The sequence below is a fragment of the Oncorhynchus nerka genome, linkage group LG18, assembly GCF_034236695.1.
Source record: "Oncorhynchus nerka isolate Pitt River linkage group LG18, Oner_Uvic_2.0, whole genome shotgun sequence".
Taxonomy (NCBI): Eukaryota; Metazoa; Chordata; class Actinopteri; order Salmoniformes; family Salmonidae; genus Oncorhynchus; species Oncorhynchus nerka.
The window spans coordinates 35,277,886-35,294,966 of NC_088413.1; the positions used below are offsets into that span (position 1 = coordinate 35,277,886).

General features: G+C 43.1%; 3 protein-coding genes across 3 annotated transcripts; 1 reads left to right on the forward strand and 2 right to left on the reverse strand.

Moving 5' to 3' along the window:
• Positions 1-258: 258 nt before the first annotated feature.
• On the forward strand, positions 259-6,959 carry LOC115145848 (cyclin-dependent kinase 2-associated protein 2-like). The gene is made up of 5 exons (XM_029687405.2): positions 259-341; positions 1,150-1,307; positions 1,930-2,015; positions 4,551-4,671; positions 5,686-6,959. Exons 2-5 carry the CDS (start codon positions 1,253-1,255, stop codon positions 5,751-5,753), a joined length of 330 nt encoding a protein of 109 aa, XP_029543265.1. The 5' UTR covers positions 259-341; positions 1,150-1,252; the 3' UTR covers positions 5,754-6,959.
• A 593-nt stretch (positions 6,960-7,552) lies between these two features.
• On the reverse strand, positions 7,553-12,842 carry LOC115145847 (AH receptor-interacting protein-like). Its single transcript, XM_029687403.2, has 7 exons — positions 12,701-12,842; positions 10,911-11,093; positions 10,474-10,662; positions 9,950-10,126; positions 9,584-9,725; positions 9,065-9,297; positions 7,553-8,746 (listed from the first exon to the last, which is right to left on the reverse strand). The coding sequence occupies exons 1-7, from the start codon at positions 12,797-12,799 to the stop codon at positions 8,741-8,743; spliced, it is 1,029 nt and encodes a 342-aa protein (XP_029543263.1). The 5' UTR covers positions 12,800-12,842; the 3' UTR covers positions 7,553-8,740.
• Positions 12,843-13,414: 572 nt separating this feature from the next.
• LOC115146573 (transmembrane protein 134-like) lies at positions 13,415-16,513 on the reverse strand. Its single transcript, XM_029688656.2, has 8 exons — positions 16,331-16,513; positions 15,387-15,652; positions 15,219-15,286; positions 14,996-15,082; positions 14,755-14,831; positions 14,271-14,315; positions 14,094-14,147; positions 13,415-13,764 (listed from the first exon to the last, which is right to left on the reverse strand). Exons 2-8 carry the CDS (start codon positions 15,597-15,599, stop codon positions 13,682-13,684), a joined length of 627 nt encoding a protein of 208 aa, XP_029544516.1. The 5' UTR covers positions 15,600-15,652; positions 16,331-16,513; the 3' UTR covers positions 13,415-13,681.
• Positions 16,514-17,081: the final 568 nt, after the last annotated feature.

Genomic DNA, 17,081 nt, shown 5'->3' on the forward strand with positions numbered 1-17,081 from the left:
TGACATGATGATCGACATGTCCACACGTCATGTAACCACAGGGAAAATAAATCAGTGAGGTGTGCCCCATCAAATAATGTTTTTTTTCTCCTTACGTTCAAACTCTGAATACCAAAGAGATTATTAAAAAAAGACACACCAGTGCAGAACCCTCAAATAAATAGAAGGGAAGGCTCTGATAAATAGACATTTCCGCTCACCTGCCATTGATTTGTTTTTAGCCAATGACAACGCATCACTCTATGAATATTCAGTCAACGTTGCACCAATAACCACGCCCCTTTTCAGCAGGAGAAAGGAAGCTGCTTTTTCGACCTGGCTGAAAATCTTCCCCTAGAAAGGTACATTTCGAAAGCATTCCCCTTGACTGTTGTTTTTTATTACATGTTTTTAATGGCTACTGAGATACTTAAACCCATGGAACGCAAATGCATTATGTAATTACCTGCTGCAATCTAACGTTATAGCTATTCACCTAGCTAGATAACGTTAGCTAGTAAGCCTGTTTCACACCGAATGTAAACCAGTCAGCAAACAGCTAGCGTTCTTGCTAAGTAGAGATTAACTAGCTATGAAATGCGCAGTGATCACCGAAGTCGTTGCAATTACAAGTTAGGTCACCCGCTAACTAGCTTTGTTTCTGTTAATTGGACTTTGTCTGAAGCGAGATGTCATCTCGTCGACCGTTGGTTCGGTAACTAGTTACCGAACTAGTTCGCTAACGTTAGCTTAGCTACCTAGCCAACGTTAGTACAGTCGTTTAACGATAGGCTACGACCCGATGAGGTACTGACGTAATGTGCAAAGTTGCCCGCTAAGCCGATGTGGAGAACAGGCACGGTTGTGACACATGTTTGAAACCAGCTGGGCTTGTTCGATTACTAGCTAGCTAGGTAACCTAAGGTCTGGGTCGTTAAGCCATATATTTGCAAACGTCAGTGATCCACCTACAACATCATGACAGCCTGGTCCAAATCTGTACGAGTTAAACAACACCTCAAATCATTGTCATGCCAAACCCAATTGGCCATACAGAACATTCAACATGACTTGCATAGCACACCATGTATTCTGGACCAGGCTAGACTGACCGTGTTGTTGATGAATGTCATACATGAGGAACATAACACCATTACTTTCTCTTCCTAGCTCTCAGGGGCCCAGCCCACCAGGAAAGCTGTATAAGCACAGGGTCGACGGGACGGACGGAAGCGGTGCGCCGTCGTACGGGGAGGTCCGTAGTGACAGCGCGATGAGCTACAAACCCATCGCCCCTGCTCCGTCCGGCTCCAACCACACCCCGCCAGGTTTCTGCCAACTGTCAATTGGTTCTTCACTATTATTGCTATCAAGGATGTATAGAAATCGAATTTCTATTTCTATAGATACACCCTCTACACTACCCATTGTTGGTTTGGTTTTCACCCATCTTACTGAACTCAACCCTACCACAGTGCAGTGGATTCCATTCAATAGATAAGACTAGCGGCCCTATTCCTGTGACCTGCCCAGAGACCTGCCCAGGGAACACACTACACATCAGCAACCAACCTGAGTGTCATATACTACCAACCATAATGTAACAATCCCTCTCACCTGAGAATGATTTATTTTAATTTAATTTTACCTTTATTTAACTAGGCAAGTCAGTTAAGAACAAAATCTTATTTTCAATGACGGCCTAGGAACAGTGCGTTAACTGCCTTGTTCAGGGGCAGAACGACAGATTTTTACCTTGTCAGCTCAGGGATTCGATTTTGTAACCTTTTGGTTACTAGTCCAACGCTCTAACCACTAGGCTACCTGCCGCCCCAGAATGAATGCGCCACCGATGCCACGCAGCATTTATGCCCCTGCCTTCCATTTTAAAGATGATAACTAGTCATAGGGCGCTTCAGTGCGTCTGAATTCTGTCTTTCCTCTGCCTAGGCTCCAGTGTGCCCTCCCCCTCACTCCCCTCCAACTTCAGACCAGCGTTCAGTGATTTCGGCCCGCCGTCGATGGGCTTCGTTCAGGTAGGACAGAACAGCCTGACCCTCATCTCTAACTGCTTTAACTAATGCCTATGATACTTCAGAGTCATGTTAAATATGTTATGTTATTCAGGGTATTTTATCAAACTTTATTGGTCACATACGCATGGTTAGCAGATGCTAATGCGAGTGTAGCGAAATGCTTGTGCTTCTAGTTCTGACAATGCAGTAATATCTAATAAATTCACAACAACCTTATACACACAAATGTAAGGGATGAATAAGGATATGTTCATATAAATATATGGATGAGCGATGGCCGTGCGGCATAGGCAAGATGCAGTAGATGGTATAGAGCAGTATATACATATGAGATCAGTAATATATGATATGTGAACATTAAAGTGGTGTTATTTAAAGTGACTAGTGATACCTCTATTGAGTCCATTTACTAAAGTTGCCAGAGAGAGAGGCTGCTGACAACATACAGACTCATATGTTAGTGATGGCTGTTAGCTGTTTTTGTCCCTCAGTCCCAGCTTTGATGCACCTGTACTGACATTGTGTTCTGGATGATAGCAGTGTGAACAGGCAGTAGCTCAGGTGGTTGTTGTCGATGATCTTTTTAGCCTGTGACATCGGATGCTGTAGGTGTCCTGGAGGGCAGGTAGTTTGCCCCCGGTGGTGCGTTGTGCAGACCTCACTATCCTCTAGAGAGCCTTGCGGTTGAGGGCAGTGCAATTGCCGTACCAGGCGGTGATACAGCCCGACAGGATACTCTCGATTGTGCATCTGTAAAAGTTTGAGGGTTTTAGGTGACAAGCCAAATTTCTTCAGCCTCCTGAGGATGAAGAGGTGCTGTTGCGCCTTCACCACGCTGTCTTTGTGTGTTTCCTACCTTCACCACCTGGGGGCGGCCCGTCGGAAAGTCCAGGACCCAGTTGCACAGGGCGGGGTCGAGACCCATGGTCTCGAGCTTAATGATGAGTTTGGAGGGTACTATGGTATTAAATGCTGAGCTGTAGTCAATGAACAGCATTCTTCCATAGATATTCCTCTTGTCCAGGTGTGATAGGGCAGTGTGATGGCGATTGCATCGTCAGTGGATCTATTGGGGCCATAAGCAAATTGGAGTGGGTCTAGGGTGTCCGGTAGGGTGGAGGTGATGTGCTCCTTGACTAGTCTCTCAAAGCACTTCGTGATGACAGAAGTGAGTGCAATGGGGCGATTGTCGTTTAGTTACCTTAGCTTTCTTGGGAACAGCAACAATGGTGGCCATCTTGAAGCATGTGGTCACAGCAGACTGGGATAGGGATTGATTGAATATGTCCGGTAAAAACCAGCTGGTCTGCGCATTGCTCTGAGGACGTGGCTAGGGGGGCCGGCAGCCTTGCGAGGGTTAACCCGTTTAAATGTTTTACTCACGTTGGCCACGGAGGAGGAGAACCCACAGGCTTTGGTAGCGGGCTGTGTCAGAGGCACTGTATTGTTCTCAAAGCGAGCAAAGAAGTTGTTTAATTTGTCTGGGAGCAAGATGTTGATGTCCCCGACGGGGCTGATTTTTCTTTTTGTAATCCGTGACCCTGCCACATACGTCTCGTGTTTGAGCCGTTGAATTGCGACTACTTCGTGTCTATACTGATGCTTTGCTTTTTTGATTGCCTTGCGGAGGGAATAGCTGCACTGTTTGTGTTCGGTCATGTTTCCAGTCGCCTTGCCATGATTAAAAGCGGTGTTTAACGCTTTCAGTTGTGTGCAGATGCTGCCATCAATCCACAGTTTCTGGTGAGGAAATGTTTTAAGTCACAGTGGGTACGACATCTCAAATGCACTTGCTAATAAACTCTCACAGAGTCGGCGTATACATCAGTGTTGTTGTCTGAGGCTATCCGGAACATATCCCAGTCCATGTGATCGAAGCAATCCTGAAGCGCCGAGTCCGATTGATCAGACACGCGTTGTATTGACCGGAACACGGGCGTTTCCTGTTTTAGTTTCTGTGTATAGGCTGGGAGCAACAAAATGGAGTCATGGACAGATTTGCCAAAGGCAGGGCGGCGGGGGGGGGGGGGCTTTGTATGCATCATGTAAAGTTAGTAGCAATGATCCAGAATGCTAGCAGCCCGTGTCGCGCATTCGATATGCTGATAGAATTTAGAAAGTCTCATTCTCAGGTTAGCTTTGTTAAAATCCCCAGCTCCAATAAATGCATCCTCGGGATGTATGGTTTCCAGTTTACATAGAGTCCAGTGAAGTTCTTTCAGGGCCGACAAGGTATCTGCTTGGGGGGTTATACACAGCTGTGACTCTAATCAATAGGGTCCAGGTATCACTAACAACAAATACAAAGCAGATCATTACTGGTCGATTGAATTAAAATAGATTTGTTGGCGAGTGTTTATTTGTATAACTGTCACTTCGTCATGGCAATTATCCCCCTGTATCTCTACTCTTCTGTACGATATAAAGGGACTGTATCTTGGTCAGGATCAATTGGGATTTCTAGTTGTTTTTGCTGTCTTCCAGCATATGACCTTTGTCTCGTATCCCCCCTCTCTCACACACACACACACGCAGCCAGTGAAAGTGTCTCAGGGCTCAACCTACAGCGAGCTGCTGTCAGTTATCGAGGAGATGAGTCGCGAGATCCGCCCCACCTACGCCGGGAGCAAGAGCGCCATGGAGAGGCTAAAGAGAGGTACTGCAGCCCGATCAGCTAAAAGCCACAAATATCCACAAAGCTTGGAGCAAAGGTTGTGGTTGTATTGACAGGGTGTTTATCAGTACTCCATAGAGCTTACTTTCCTTTTCCTGAACCACGCTGCACATACCCAGCAAGCAGACAGTAAGCACTTTAATATTATATGCATAAACACAGCAACAAGAAATGAACATAAGGCAGTGGATGAAAGCAATGATCAACATTGCATGGCAGCAGCAAAAATAGATCATAATAAAAGCCAAACGGGCATTCAATAAAACCATCACCGAGCTCAGTCATCCAATCAATCATCAAAAAGTTTAAATCCACCAAGTTCAATTAGCAAAATAGCCAGTCCAATCAGACATTGTCCTTTTAAATCCAAAGATGCCTAAATTAGGCTCAGTTCAAATAATATTATGCTATGCACAAAATGAGAAATGGGCAATTTGATGACTCCGATTTCACTTTAAAAAGGATACCAAAATGGTTAAACTTTGAAATCAGTGGTCTTTGTTTGGCATACATTTTTAAAGTGAAAAATCGGAGTCTCGTCATAATTACATTACTGTGGAATTGCCCAAATGCAGGACACACAAAACTAGTACTTGGTGATTAAATGTAGTCCTAATTATTCAGTATGTGAGGCTAGTAATCCCAAGGAAAATGTTTCTCTCATGAATAATTACTGCCGTAAATACTTTTCAATGAACCAAACAAACATTTCACCCATGCTTCTCACACCACGGCCATTTGGCTCTCGACTCACATGGTTATCTGGGATCCTTGGGATGTCCCTACCCTAACCTTAACACATTTCAACTTCGATGGGGTGACAGAGTTCGAGTCCCAAGGATCCCATCCCATAGGCCTACTTACTCCATATGAGTTTACTTGGAAATACATGGATTTCAATTCACATTAAGGTTCAATGAGGAGACTGTATTTTTCTCCACACATGAAGTAAAAGTTCTAAATCCCAACTTGTGATGTTGTTCATCTGTCTTCTAGGTATCATTCACGCGAGGGCGCTGGTCAGGGAGTGTCTGGCGGAGACAGAGAGGAGCGCTCGCACATAACCCTTTGCAGAATCCCTCCACCCCCCCCCTCCCTTGTCTTTGTATAGGCCTCATCTATGTGTCCCGTCTTTGTTATCCTGACTTTTGTCTCTATTGCTCCACTGAACCTGTAACCTTTTTTCCCCATATAGTTTCTCACACCGCCTAAGGGGTGTGTTCAGAATGTGTAACACATTTTGCAGTTGTACGACAGTTCGCTCTCAGAACATTCTGTAGCTTATTTCAGTTTCATAGGCATCATGAGGGGCTGGTAAATATTTTCTCATTTTGGTCTGTCCTGTTCAGTGGGGGCGAGGTGATAGTGCAGTAAAATATTTGATAGATTTTTGAAAACTATGCCACAATGAAATGAGGTTGATACTCTTGACTTTCTCTCTTAGCTGCTATACTGACACCACTCTACATCCAAAGGTTTAATTCCACATGGTTTTACAGTAAGCAACACTTAAGCCTTGTTCGCACTGCAGGCCTTAATTCACTGTCCAAACGGCAAGTGACCAAATGGCAGTCATTTGTTGACATGGCTATGCTACTTGTCATAGTAATGACGAATGTGTGCGTTCCTTCTTCCTATCACTCAGAAGTTATGTGGCAAGCTAAGGTGACAATGCCTGCAATGGATGTTCCCCAGTTTGCTTTGAATGTTTGAAATCATAGTGAAAAAAATCACACTTTTAAAGCCGCCAAAGGATAAGGCAATCCAATTTTCAAAACAAGTATTGTTTGGCTAGCCACGGCAGTCAACTAACGAGGTAGCTGTTTATCCTTCTAGCACATTCACTAATTTGTTTGTAAACAACAAGCTAGTTAGTTACCACATATTCTTGCCACACCACGGTGGTTTGAAGTCATCCTATTCCATGTGTTTTTTGGCTGTTCAGACTGCAGGAAAAATAACATTTGAATCGGATATGCAAAAAAAAATGTATTTGATGTGAACAAGGCTTAACAGCATCTTGAAAATATCCCGTTCTCTGTTCCACATGCTTCCACCCTACACACATTTTCTGCTGTCATGGCACCCTCTATCTGCCACATACAGTCAAGCTTTCCTTGCCCTTCATCCTCCACCCAATTAACTATTACCTCCTCCCTACACACCTGAAATCAGTTTTGTTAGTATGGCAATTTTGTAAACCCAATTTTTGCAGTTCTGTACTTGAATTGAATGAAATTAAAAGTTAGAAAAGTTTTCCAATTAAAAAAGCGAGTGTTTTTCATTTGTATCTAGTGCACAGGAGGTTGGTGGCCATCAGACTCTTGGTAGCCCCTGCTCAGTCATCCAGATTGAAGGGCAGTCTAGGTGGTGCTATACACCTTTCACTTCGTCTTGACCGTGCTCCAAGGGATATTCAAGGCCTTTGAAATCTTTTTATACTCATCCTCTGATCTGTCCCGGAGTTCTTTTGAAAGGTCATGGTTGAGCGTTTGCTTTGCAATTCACTACCCAGCAGAGGGAACCTACAGGAACTGCTAAATGTATCCTGAAATCCTGTGAATCACTACAATTTAACACAGGTGGAGGCCAATTAACTTGGTGTGTCTTAAGGTGATTGGTTACACTGGAGCTAATTTAGGATTGCTATTTCAATTTAGAAAAAAAACAAAATACTTTTTTTCACTTGGAAGTTGTGGGGTAGAATGCAAAGACAGATCATTGTTAATGCATTTACATTCCAGGCTGTAAGGCAACAAAAGGTGATCATTTTAAAAGAGTGTGGACTTTCGGTGAACACTTTGCACAATGAGGCCTAAGTGTGCTCATAAGCAAACATTGGGTATCATTACAAAAACACCAGTAAGAGTTACACCTCTTTATTTGGCTTCTCAGTCATAACATGGCAGCAAAAAGCATTCACTGTCCCGTCGTAGACATTTTATAGAAAGCATAATAAGTAGCCTGGTTAAACCAGGTTGAACACTGCTTACCAATTAAATCAATGTTGAGTGTAGTGTTTACTCTGCTTTTTAACCAGGCCAGATAACACCAATTTCATACAACTGACACTTGAGTCAAGTCATGGTGACCCTTTAGATAAAATTCACAAAATACAAGGGACAAATGAGCTAAATGCTGGTATGAGACGTCAGTCATTTGATGTGCAAACCTATGAAAATGAACTCTACAAAAAAAAAAGAGGCTATCTTGACCTTTTACTTTATGCTTGCCAGTGAGTCATCGCCCCAGTTCCATTACCATCTCCAGCCCTTCAGTGACTACTCCTTCCAGGCCTCCAATAGACTAAAGTGGAGCCTTCACCATATTGCCTTCCCATATCCAGTCCTTTCAGTTTGTTGAACACAGACCGGGAAGGAGCTAGGGGCCAAAATGGTCACTATCCTAAACTACACTCACTGAAGCCAATGACTTGGCAAATCATTAGCTCTGTTCGACTGACCAAAAGGCAAGTGGGGTGGTGTTTGAGTTGAGGGCAAGAGTCTCCATTACAAATGTTCTAGCTTAAAATATACAGTACCACAAAGACAAATTAGCAAATGAAATGTAATACAGTAATAATAACAACATAGATACAAGTGAAGATAAGAGTAATTAACTTGAATAGTCATATTGAACATTAATAGGGTTAAATAAGGGGTGAACAAAGAGGGAAATGGTGGAGACTGCTCTAGTGTCCATAAATATATATCTGGTGATTGTCTCCGAAGTTGATGTCCCAGTCATACTGCCAGAAGTGGAGGATCTCCTGCGTATTCCTGTCATGTGTGTGTGATGTAACTGGCTGTTTGCGTAGCGTTTGCGGTAGGGGAAAGCTGAACTTTGAAGGTCTGTTGAGGGTAGATGTGTGTAATGTCGTTCTATAAAAGATAAAAGTGAATCTAGAAAGAGAATGTGCTATGTGCACCACGAAAGTGATGTTTCATGGGGAAAGTGAATATGGCTTTGGTGTGTGGATAAAACTAAACGTGTCAATGTGTCCACAACTGTTCTTCCTCTTCTTTATAACAAGAATAATGGTCTTCTTAATTCAGCCCTAAAAGGAGTGCATAACAGTTTTAGACATTCAAAAAGAACATTACCTAATTAGTAATTCAACACTAAGGGGTAATACTGCCAATTTAAAAAGACAATTAGTGTAAAGACACATGATCATTCATTTCACTAGTAAAATAAACTAAACATTTTCTTCACACCAGGTAATTTGATCCTAGATTTGGGGAAAACACTTTTTATTTTAGGGGGAGGGGGGGGGGGGGGGGGGCTGATCCTAGATAAGCACTGCTACTCTAAGATGCTGTTTTAATATGGGCCCAGATTTGAAGAAACTTCTAGAAGGTACTCGGCTACTCACCGTGGTAGCGGTGGCCAGGGCGTTGCTGTCGTAGCTGAACAGACTCTTGTAGCGGCCCTTCTCCTCCTTCTCCTTGGAGTGGATCCTCTCCTCCATGGCCCTCAGCTCCTTAGCCACCGAGAGCCCCAGCGACGGGTCCAGCTCCACCACCTTGGCAAAATCCGCCCGCGCCTCCGTCTCGTTCCACACTGCCGCGTGGGCCTTGGCCCGCTTGAAGTAGGCCTTCATGTTGTCTGCGGGGGTGAGAGGTAAGAGTGTGTCAATGGGAAAGAGGCTGGTGTGAGCAGCTGGTAGTAAGCAATAAAAATTCAAAAGGACTTGTCATTCACTTGCAACAGGCCTGCTGTAGACAAAACAGAACAGCAAAAGTAACAAATGTTTATTTTTTAAAGGGATTGTCTTAAGTAATGACAAATTACACATTTGCTTTCAGAGCATAGCCTATTATGTGAATTCAGCATATTCGCTTGATCCTAGGGCAGGGCTACACCTGAATGTATTCAGAAGTTTGTGAATCACCCTCGTCTTTGGAGATGATGGAGGAGCAGTGGTCCAGCACCTCGTAGTACTGACCCTGGACCAGCTGACACTGGCAATAGTTCAGCATCAGGGGCATGATCATGAGGTCCAGCTTGATCCAGCCCGCATCGCCCGGACGCTCCTGATTGGAGGAGGGGCCAAGGATGGGGAGGAGTTAGAAGACTAGCCACTTATTTAGTAGGGTTAAGACGTTCTATAGACAGGGAATGCATAGATCTCATTTGACGCCCAGAATGGCTAGTTAACTAAATGAAAAGTATTTGTCCGCAGTGCTCTAAATGTTACCCTATTAAATGCCAAAAAAAGCAAGTCCCCAGGACTAGGTTTGAAGTCATAAATCTTTACCTTCATCTGCAGATTCTTTAGACAGGCGATGGCATTGTGGTACTTCTCGGCCGCCTCCTTCACGTCGCCCTTGTTGTACAGGGTGTTACCTTCCGCGTGGATCTGAGGCACCACCTCCAGCTTCTCCTCGTCCGTCATCGCCCAGATGTCCAGTCTGAACGAGCCGGGCGTCAAAACCTGGGAGAGGCGTCAATCATATTATTCAATCAAAATTCATTTACGCAGTGAAATGACAGTGGCACGAGTGCTGCTTGGGTGATAAAAGGGTTAGAAAACGACATACACTTTGAAAGGAAGGGTGCCATCCTCCTCTTGATGTCGTGGTAAAAGTTCAGAGTTCATATAACCATCTAGGCGAGACAGATGTCGATTTTATTTAGAGCAAAGCACCATGAGTGCTTGGGGCGCTAAGAAATAGCAGTAGCAATAGCAAGAAAAATTCCCTGGATGGAAAAACTTGAGGAGCCAGACTCCGCACAGGGTGCTTGAACCCCTAATGGAGAATAAATAAGCCCCCCCCTCACCTCCATGAGCTCCAGGGTGAAGACCAGGGGCTGAGGGTTGGCCTGGAGCTGGTCCAGGTCACAGTGGCCCAGGGAATGGTGTGAGTGGATTTGAGCGATGCCACAGCAGTGTCTCTGGCCCTCCAGGGGGTCCTTCCCTGCACTGATGTTCCTGAGGGACTGGGACACCAGCGGGTACAGGGCTGTGTGCTGTAGGGAAAGAGGGAGAAGGAAAGAGGATGGTTACATTATTCACTGGGACAAATTGAGGGACTGGTGGATTTTAAAGTACAATTAATACAATTCTCTGAAGGGAAACTAACAAAACGTATTGACAAACCCTGTCAAATTCCATAACAATCTATGTTTTTTCCACCAATTGTATGTCTGTGGGTGTGTGCACAAAAGTAACGGTCTCTAATCCATCCACATCAACCATGTTAAGTTGGGCGACCCACCTTGACGTCACATGTGAAATCTGCCACTTCTTCCTCCCTCATGGTGGCAATGACTCGCTCCCACACGGCCAGCTTGAACTTCTTTCCCAAGATGAGTTCCATGGGCTTGCTCCGGCCCCCCATGGTCCTGGAGTCATCCAGCACCGTGCCATCACACAGGCTGGAGCGGTAGTGGAATATCACCTGTTGGAAAATGGGGGGGTAGAATGGAGAACTGGTATTACACAAGTGAATAAATCATGTAATACACTGAACAAAAATATAAACGCAACATGTAAAGTGTTGGTCCCATGTTTCATGAGCTGAAATAAAAAGATCACAGAAATGTTCCATACGCACAAGGTCTTGACCGGACTGCAGTTAGGCTTCGTAACAGACTTCAGTGGAAAAATGCTCACCTTAGATGGCCACTGGTATGCTTGAGAAGTGTGCTCTTCACGGATTAATCCCGTTTTCAACAGTACTGGGCAGATGGCAGAAAACATGTCTTATGTTGTGTGGGTGAGCGGTTTGCTGATGCCAACGTTGTGAACAGAGTGGGCCATGGCAGTGGTGGGGTTATGGTATGGGGCAGGCATAAGCTACGGACATCAAATACAATTGCATTTTATCGATGGCAATTTGAACACACAGAGATACTGTGACAAGATACAGATGCCCATTGTTGTGCCATTCATCTGCCGCCATCACCTCATGTTTCAGCATGATAATGCCCCATGTCGCAAGGATCCGCAAACTATTCATAGAAGCTGAAAATGTCCCAGTATTTCCATGGCCTGCATACATTTCACTCATTGAGCATGTTTGGGATGCTCTGGATCGACGTGTATGATAATGTGTTCCAGTTCCCGCCAATATCCAGCAATTTCGCACAGCCATTGAAGAGGAGTGGGACAATATTCTACAATCAAGCCTGATCAACACTATGCGAAGGTGGCGTGTCGCACTGCATGAGGCAAATGGTGATCACACCAGATACGGAATGCTTTTCTGATCTACAACCTTACTTTTTTTTAAAGGCATCTGTGACCAACATATGGATATCTGTATTCCCAGTCATTTGAGATTCATACATTTGTCCCAAATGTATTTATTTAAATTGACTGGATTTCCTTATATGAACTGAAACTCAGTCAAATCTTTAACATTTTTGCATGTTGCGTTTATATTTTTGTTCAGTGTACATGACATACATTGTATTGATGAAACAGAGTTTGTTCTATTTAGTAACAGTAAAAGGTGTAGTTTCTACATAATCACTTCCCAGCAGGCTGAACATTATTATATACAAAAGTTGGACAATAAATGCTGATAGCGTGAGCTTGTAAAAGTTTTAAAATGCATGTCTTCCACATATTAAAAGACCCCATATCAAACGAAATTCACACTGATTATCCAACTATACGTTCGATCTTGCCGACTGTCCAATTAAAACGTAGTAGTAATGTTTACAAGTTGACGGACATCCCCACCGACCAATAAGAGAGACGAAAATCAATGAAGACTTGTCCATCCTGTAAAAGCACCGCCCTCTTACAGTACCACCAAAAAAAACTCCAATAATGACTTGTTGGCTGATAATTGTTATTTACAGAAATTCTGGTAGATCGAGTTATAGTTGAACTAAAATAAGGTAAAGTATATAACCTCAGAACATCGATAACCTCGATAATTTCGCTCCATGCTAACGTTAGCAGCTAGCTAGCGAATAATGCTAATCCGTTTAGCCAGCACTACACATACAAAATTACCCTTTGAACGTGGATTAAATTCACTATTTTACAACTCACCTTGGTCCCATGAGGAAACGTTGAAAGCTCTCCTTTGCCTGGACTGACCACTTTCTTCTGAATGCCTTCTGCGAGTAGCTTGATAGCCAGTTCCTCCATCCTTGTTTCCCCCGACTGCCTATCTTCGGGAGAGCTCGCGAGAAATCGACACATCGATTGACGTCACTGCTGACGCCTTGGGACCCTCTACCAGTTGAATCAAATCAAATTGTATAGGTCACATACACAAGGTTTGCAAGCAGCCTCTAGTTCTGGCGGTGCCGTACCTGGCGGTGATACTCTCATTTGTGCATCTAAAAGTTTGTAAGGGTTTTAGGTGACAAGCTGTTGCGCCTTCTTCACCACACTGTCTGTGTGGATGGACCATTTCAATTTGTCAGTGATATGTACACAGAGGAAATAAAAACGTTCCATCTTCTCCATTGCTGTCCCATCGATGTGGATGGGGGGTGCTTTTCAAATGCTTATTGTTCCAAAAGTAGCCAAAACACCGCATATAGGACACTCTTGCACTCAGATGTGATGATCTATACACAAGCAAAAACACTCATCATGCCAGTCATTAACATCTTGGGGATGTGGCCCCACCAAACACATCTGAGAGAAATACCTAATACTTTCGGCACCGACCGCATCACAGCTGTCCTAAAATTCCCATGCAGTTTGCATTATTCCAACACCAGCGCTACTAGCAAACACTGACTCATGGAGACCTTTTAAAAGTAATATACAAAAAACAGGTTTATTGTAGTTTCACAGTCACTATTTACTCACGAGACATGACAAACACCCTGGCAGGGCAAATCAGACTCCTTCTCTTCCATACAGGATGTGCAAGAAGCTTATCGAGGCACGAAGTGGTCGAGTTTGTAGTAGTGGTCAGTATAAAGACAGGGTAAAAAGGTTTTACATAATAAGAAAAAACATAATTGAAAAAAGTACAATCTCGAAATTGGACAAAAAAAGGTGTAGTGCAATGGGTCATTTTTCAAAATAGGGCAAGTAGAAGAACTTGAAGCCTCGTCTTCCCCGAACCGCACAACTGATGTAAATCACATGGTACACTGAGGGAAAAGGAGAGAAAACAATAACCACACTGTTTTAATCATTTCTGTAGTAAACATATGAAGCCATAGTAATGCGCATGTAAACTGTGAAGCTTTTATAATGCCTGTGTGTATTTAAATCTGCAGATTACTTGTATCAACATAGTGATAAATCTGTGAGAGTAGGGACTTCTACAGACCATTACAGGACTGTTTAAGTTCACATTCCCACCCACATGCACTGTCCAGACATTATGATTAAAAAGACAGGAGAAAAGGCTGAAAGACGTGTGAAACATGAAATACATTGACAATACAACCAAGTCAAGGTAAAGAGCACTATATACCCCCAGGAATGAAGAGAAGAAATCCAGGGACGAAGAAAATGGCACTTGAGACACCTGTGGGAAACATCAAAGATACCATGTCAAAGCCCACAGTAAAAGACTACCAACAACCAAGAATACAGACATCTTCACTGATATGTGACAACACACCCCACATTCACTGAATCTCTTTCTTACCTGCATCCGGATTCAATTGTATTACGACACCAGTGAAAATGAGAGCTGAGAGAAAGAAAACATGGACATTTAATGAAAAGGCAATATCTCAAGATAACTAACAATAGATATGAGAACACAAGAGGAATTATTCCGAGCCAAAGTTCAGTGCCATGAATACATTACAATGGCTGACAATGGGTGGTAAAAAACAAGACATTTCTATAAAATATAAACCGCCGTACACAAAGTAAATGTTAGACTGCAGTGTTTCCCAACCCATTCCTGGGCTGTGTGCACATTTTTCCCCCCTAGCCTAGTAATAACACACAGGATTCAATGTATCAGCAAGCCTTCGGTTAGTTGAATCAAGTGTGTTAGTGCCGGGCTGGTACAAAAATTGTTACCACTTGCGCGTTCCCCCAGGAATGGATTGGTGAAAAACACTGTTGGAGGAGAATCACGGGAGATGTTTTTTTCTTTCAGCAGAGATGGTGTGACTTACCAACTCCAGTGACGAGGAGAAGGAATGAGGAGAGGACCACTCTTCGGTTCTTCTTCACCAGAGGGTGAGACGTCCACCTGAGGAAAACATCAGGGTTTTCGTCAGTCATTGTGGGTGTTTGGGAATGTGTGTGAGTACATCCTTGATCTTATGTAATATTGTGGGCATGGTTCAGTGTAATGCATTCTTGTGAATGACTATTTGTGTGTGTGTGTTTGTGTGCGTGTGCGTGGTCAATTACCCGCAGCAGTGTGCAGAGAGCTGGGTGACAGAACTCAAAGTGCTGAACGACCACTGGGAGCTGCAGTAAGACAGAGTCGCAGGATCACTGAGGGGGAAAAACATTGAAAGTTGAACATCTTTATTGATATCATAGAAAATAAGGCACACACATTTACATTTGAGGGTGCCATTCTCATCTAGGTAATGCCAGATGCAATCACAACACGCCAATGAAGACCAACCTGATTTTGAAGAAGTTATTGAAAGAGGAATTGCCACTGCTGCCCAAGACATTTTCATTTTCCAGATTCTGTGCGAGCAGAGAGAAAGAGAAAAATGTTAGGTCACCACCACACAACATCACTCCCTGATATCACTTCTATGTGTGTGTGTGTATGATGGGGCATCACCTGGTACTTCAGACTGCTGCTGTGGTCGGGGGAGCCAGCCACAGCGGAGGGCGAGTGAGTCTGGGGTTTGGCAAAGGAGAGTGTACCGAACGTCATCTCTCCCCCCTCTCTGTCTTTCTCTCTGCCCTTCCATCCTTCCTTGTCTCCATCAGACACCCCTTCATCCTCTCCCTCCAGGACAAACGCGTCATCGATGCTGAACTTAGTTTCCATAGCTGGTGTTTGCCAATACTCTCACACCTTGCCGCTGCTTTGGTTGATATACACTGTGGGTTGAGGGGGAAATTTAGCAAACAATGGAAATAAAATCAAATGTACAAAAGCAGATTTTCTATCCAAGGGCCATATATGTGGATGTCAACATAGGGCTATGAACTAGGCTAAACTAATAGCTATAGTTAAGCTAATAGTTAAGTGGACTCGTCTTGTGTTAGCAGTCCGACATGTGTGAAATCGATATCATACAGCCAGGCTTTGGGTTAATGATTAACCACATTGAAGCTTATGTCGTTTTCCAACAAAGAAAATTCGGCAAAGATATTTCTTAGATTTTTTTTCCTTTCGTAGTTGTAACATTCATCTGAATGAAACAGATCTTGCGAAAATCTTTGATAAACCAAATTGTTTACAACTCTCACCCTGCGACTTGCAAACGCGTCTTTCGTAGATAAGGACATTAAGCTGCATAACGTTACTTGTAACGTTATCCGGTTGAAACACGTTAGCTAAGTGTTTAGAAACAACATAAACAAAGAACGTTGCTAACTAATAAACACAAATGCGTTTACGTCGTTAACGTACATTATTATCTGAAGCTCTTTATGAGATAATTATTGGAAACATTTAAAAGCAACTTTTAAATAGCTACTTTAGCTGTTATGTCTACATGGTTTGGTTGCACTGCTCCGCTAACGGCTAGTAAATTATATAAGGAATACACTTACTCTCTTTTTCAGGCGATTTAAGTTCAATTTCACGTTTCCATGTGCATGTTCACATAATTACATTATTTGCTGTAAGCCTTTGTTTGTAATATGCCATACTAATCAATACTGACTGCAAAAGCTTCCCAAAACTTCAGACTTTCCTTTTGCATCCGGTTTCCGATTGGACATGACTGAGTGAAACGTATTCGGATTCTAATACGCCCAAATGAAAAGGCTCTACTAATCGATCGCTGCCTTGCAATCTCGATTTATCATGTACTAAATAAGGCAAAACAAAGTATTATCCATAAAATAACACGAATGTTAATTTTCATTCGTTCGTGTTATGTTTATAGCATAACAACAAGCGGCACACAGAAATATTATATAGATGCATATTTGTAAAAAGTTGACCTTATCAATGTTAATCAAGATGAATACACATAACTATTAAAAAATACAAAGATAAACTATCGTTTATGAACAGAAATATAAATGCAACATGCAATAATTTCAAAGATTTACAGTTACAGTTCACATAAGGAAATCAGTCAATTTAAATGAATTCATTTTGCCCTAAGATCGAATTGTACTACACCGGCTCCGACGCTCGTCGGATGTGGCAGGGCATGCACACTATTACAAACTACAAAGGGAAGAACTGCCGAGAGCTGCCCAGTGACACGAGCCTACCAGACAAGCTAAATTACTTCTATGCTCACTTCGAGGCAAGTAACACTGAAACATGCATGAGAGCATCAGCTGTTCC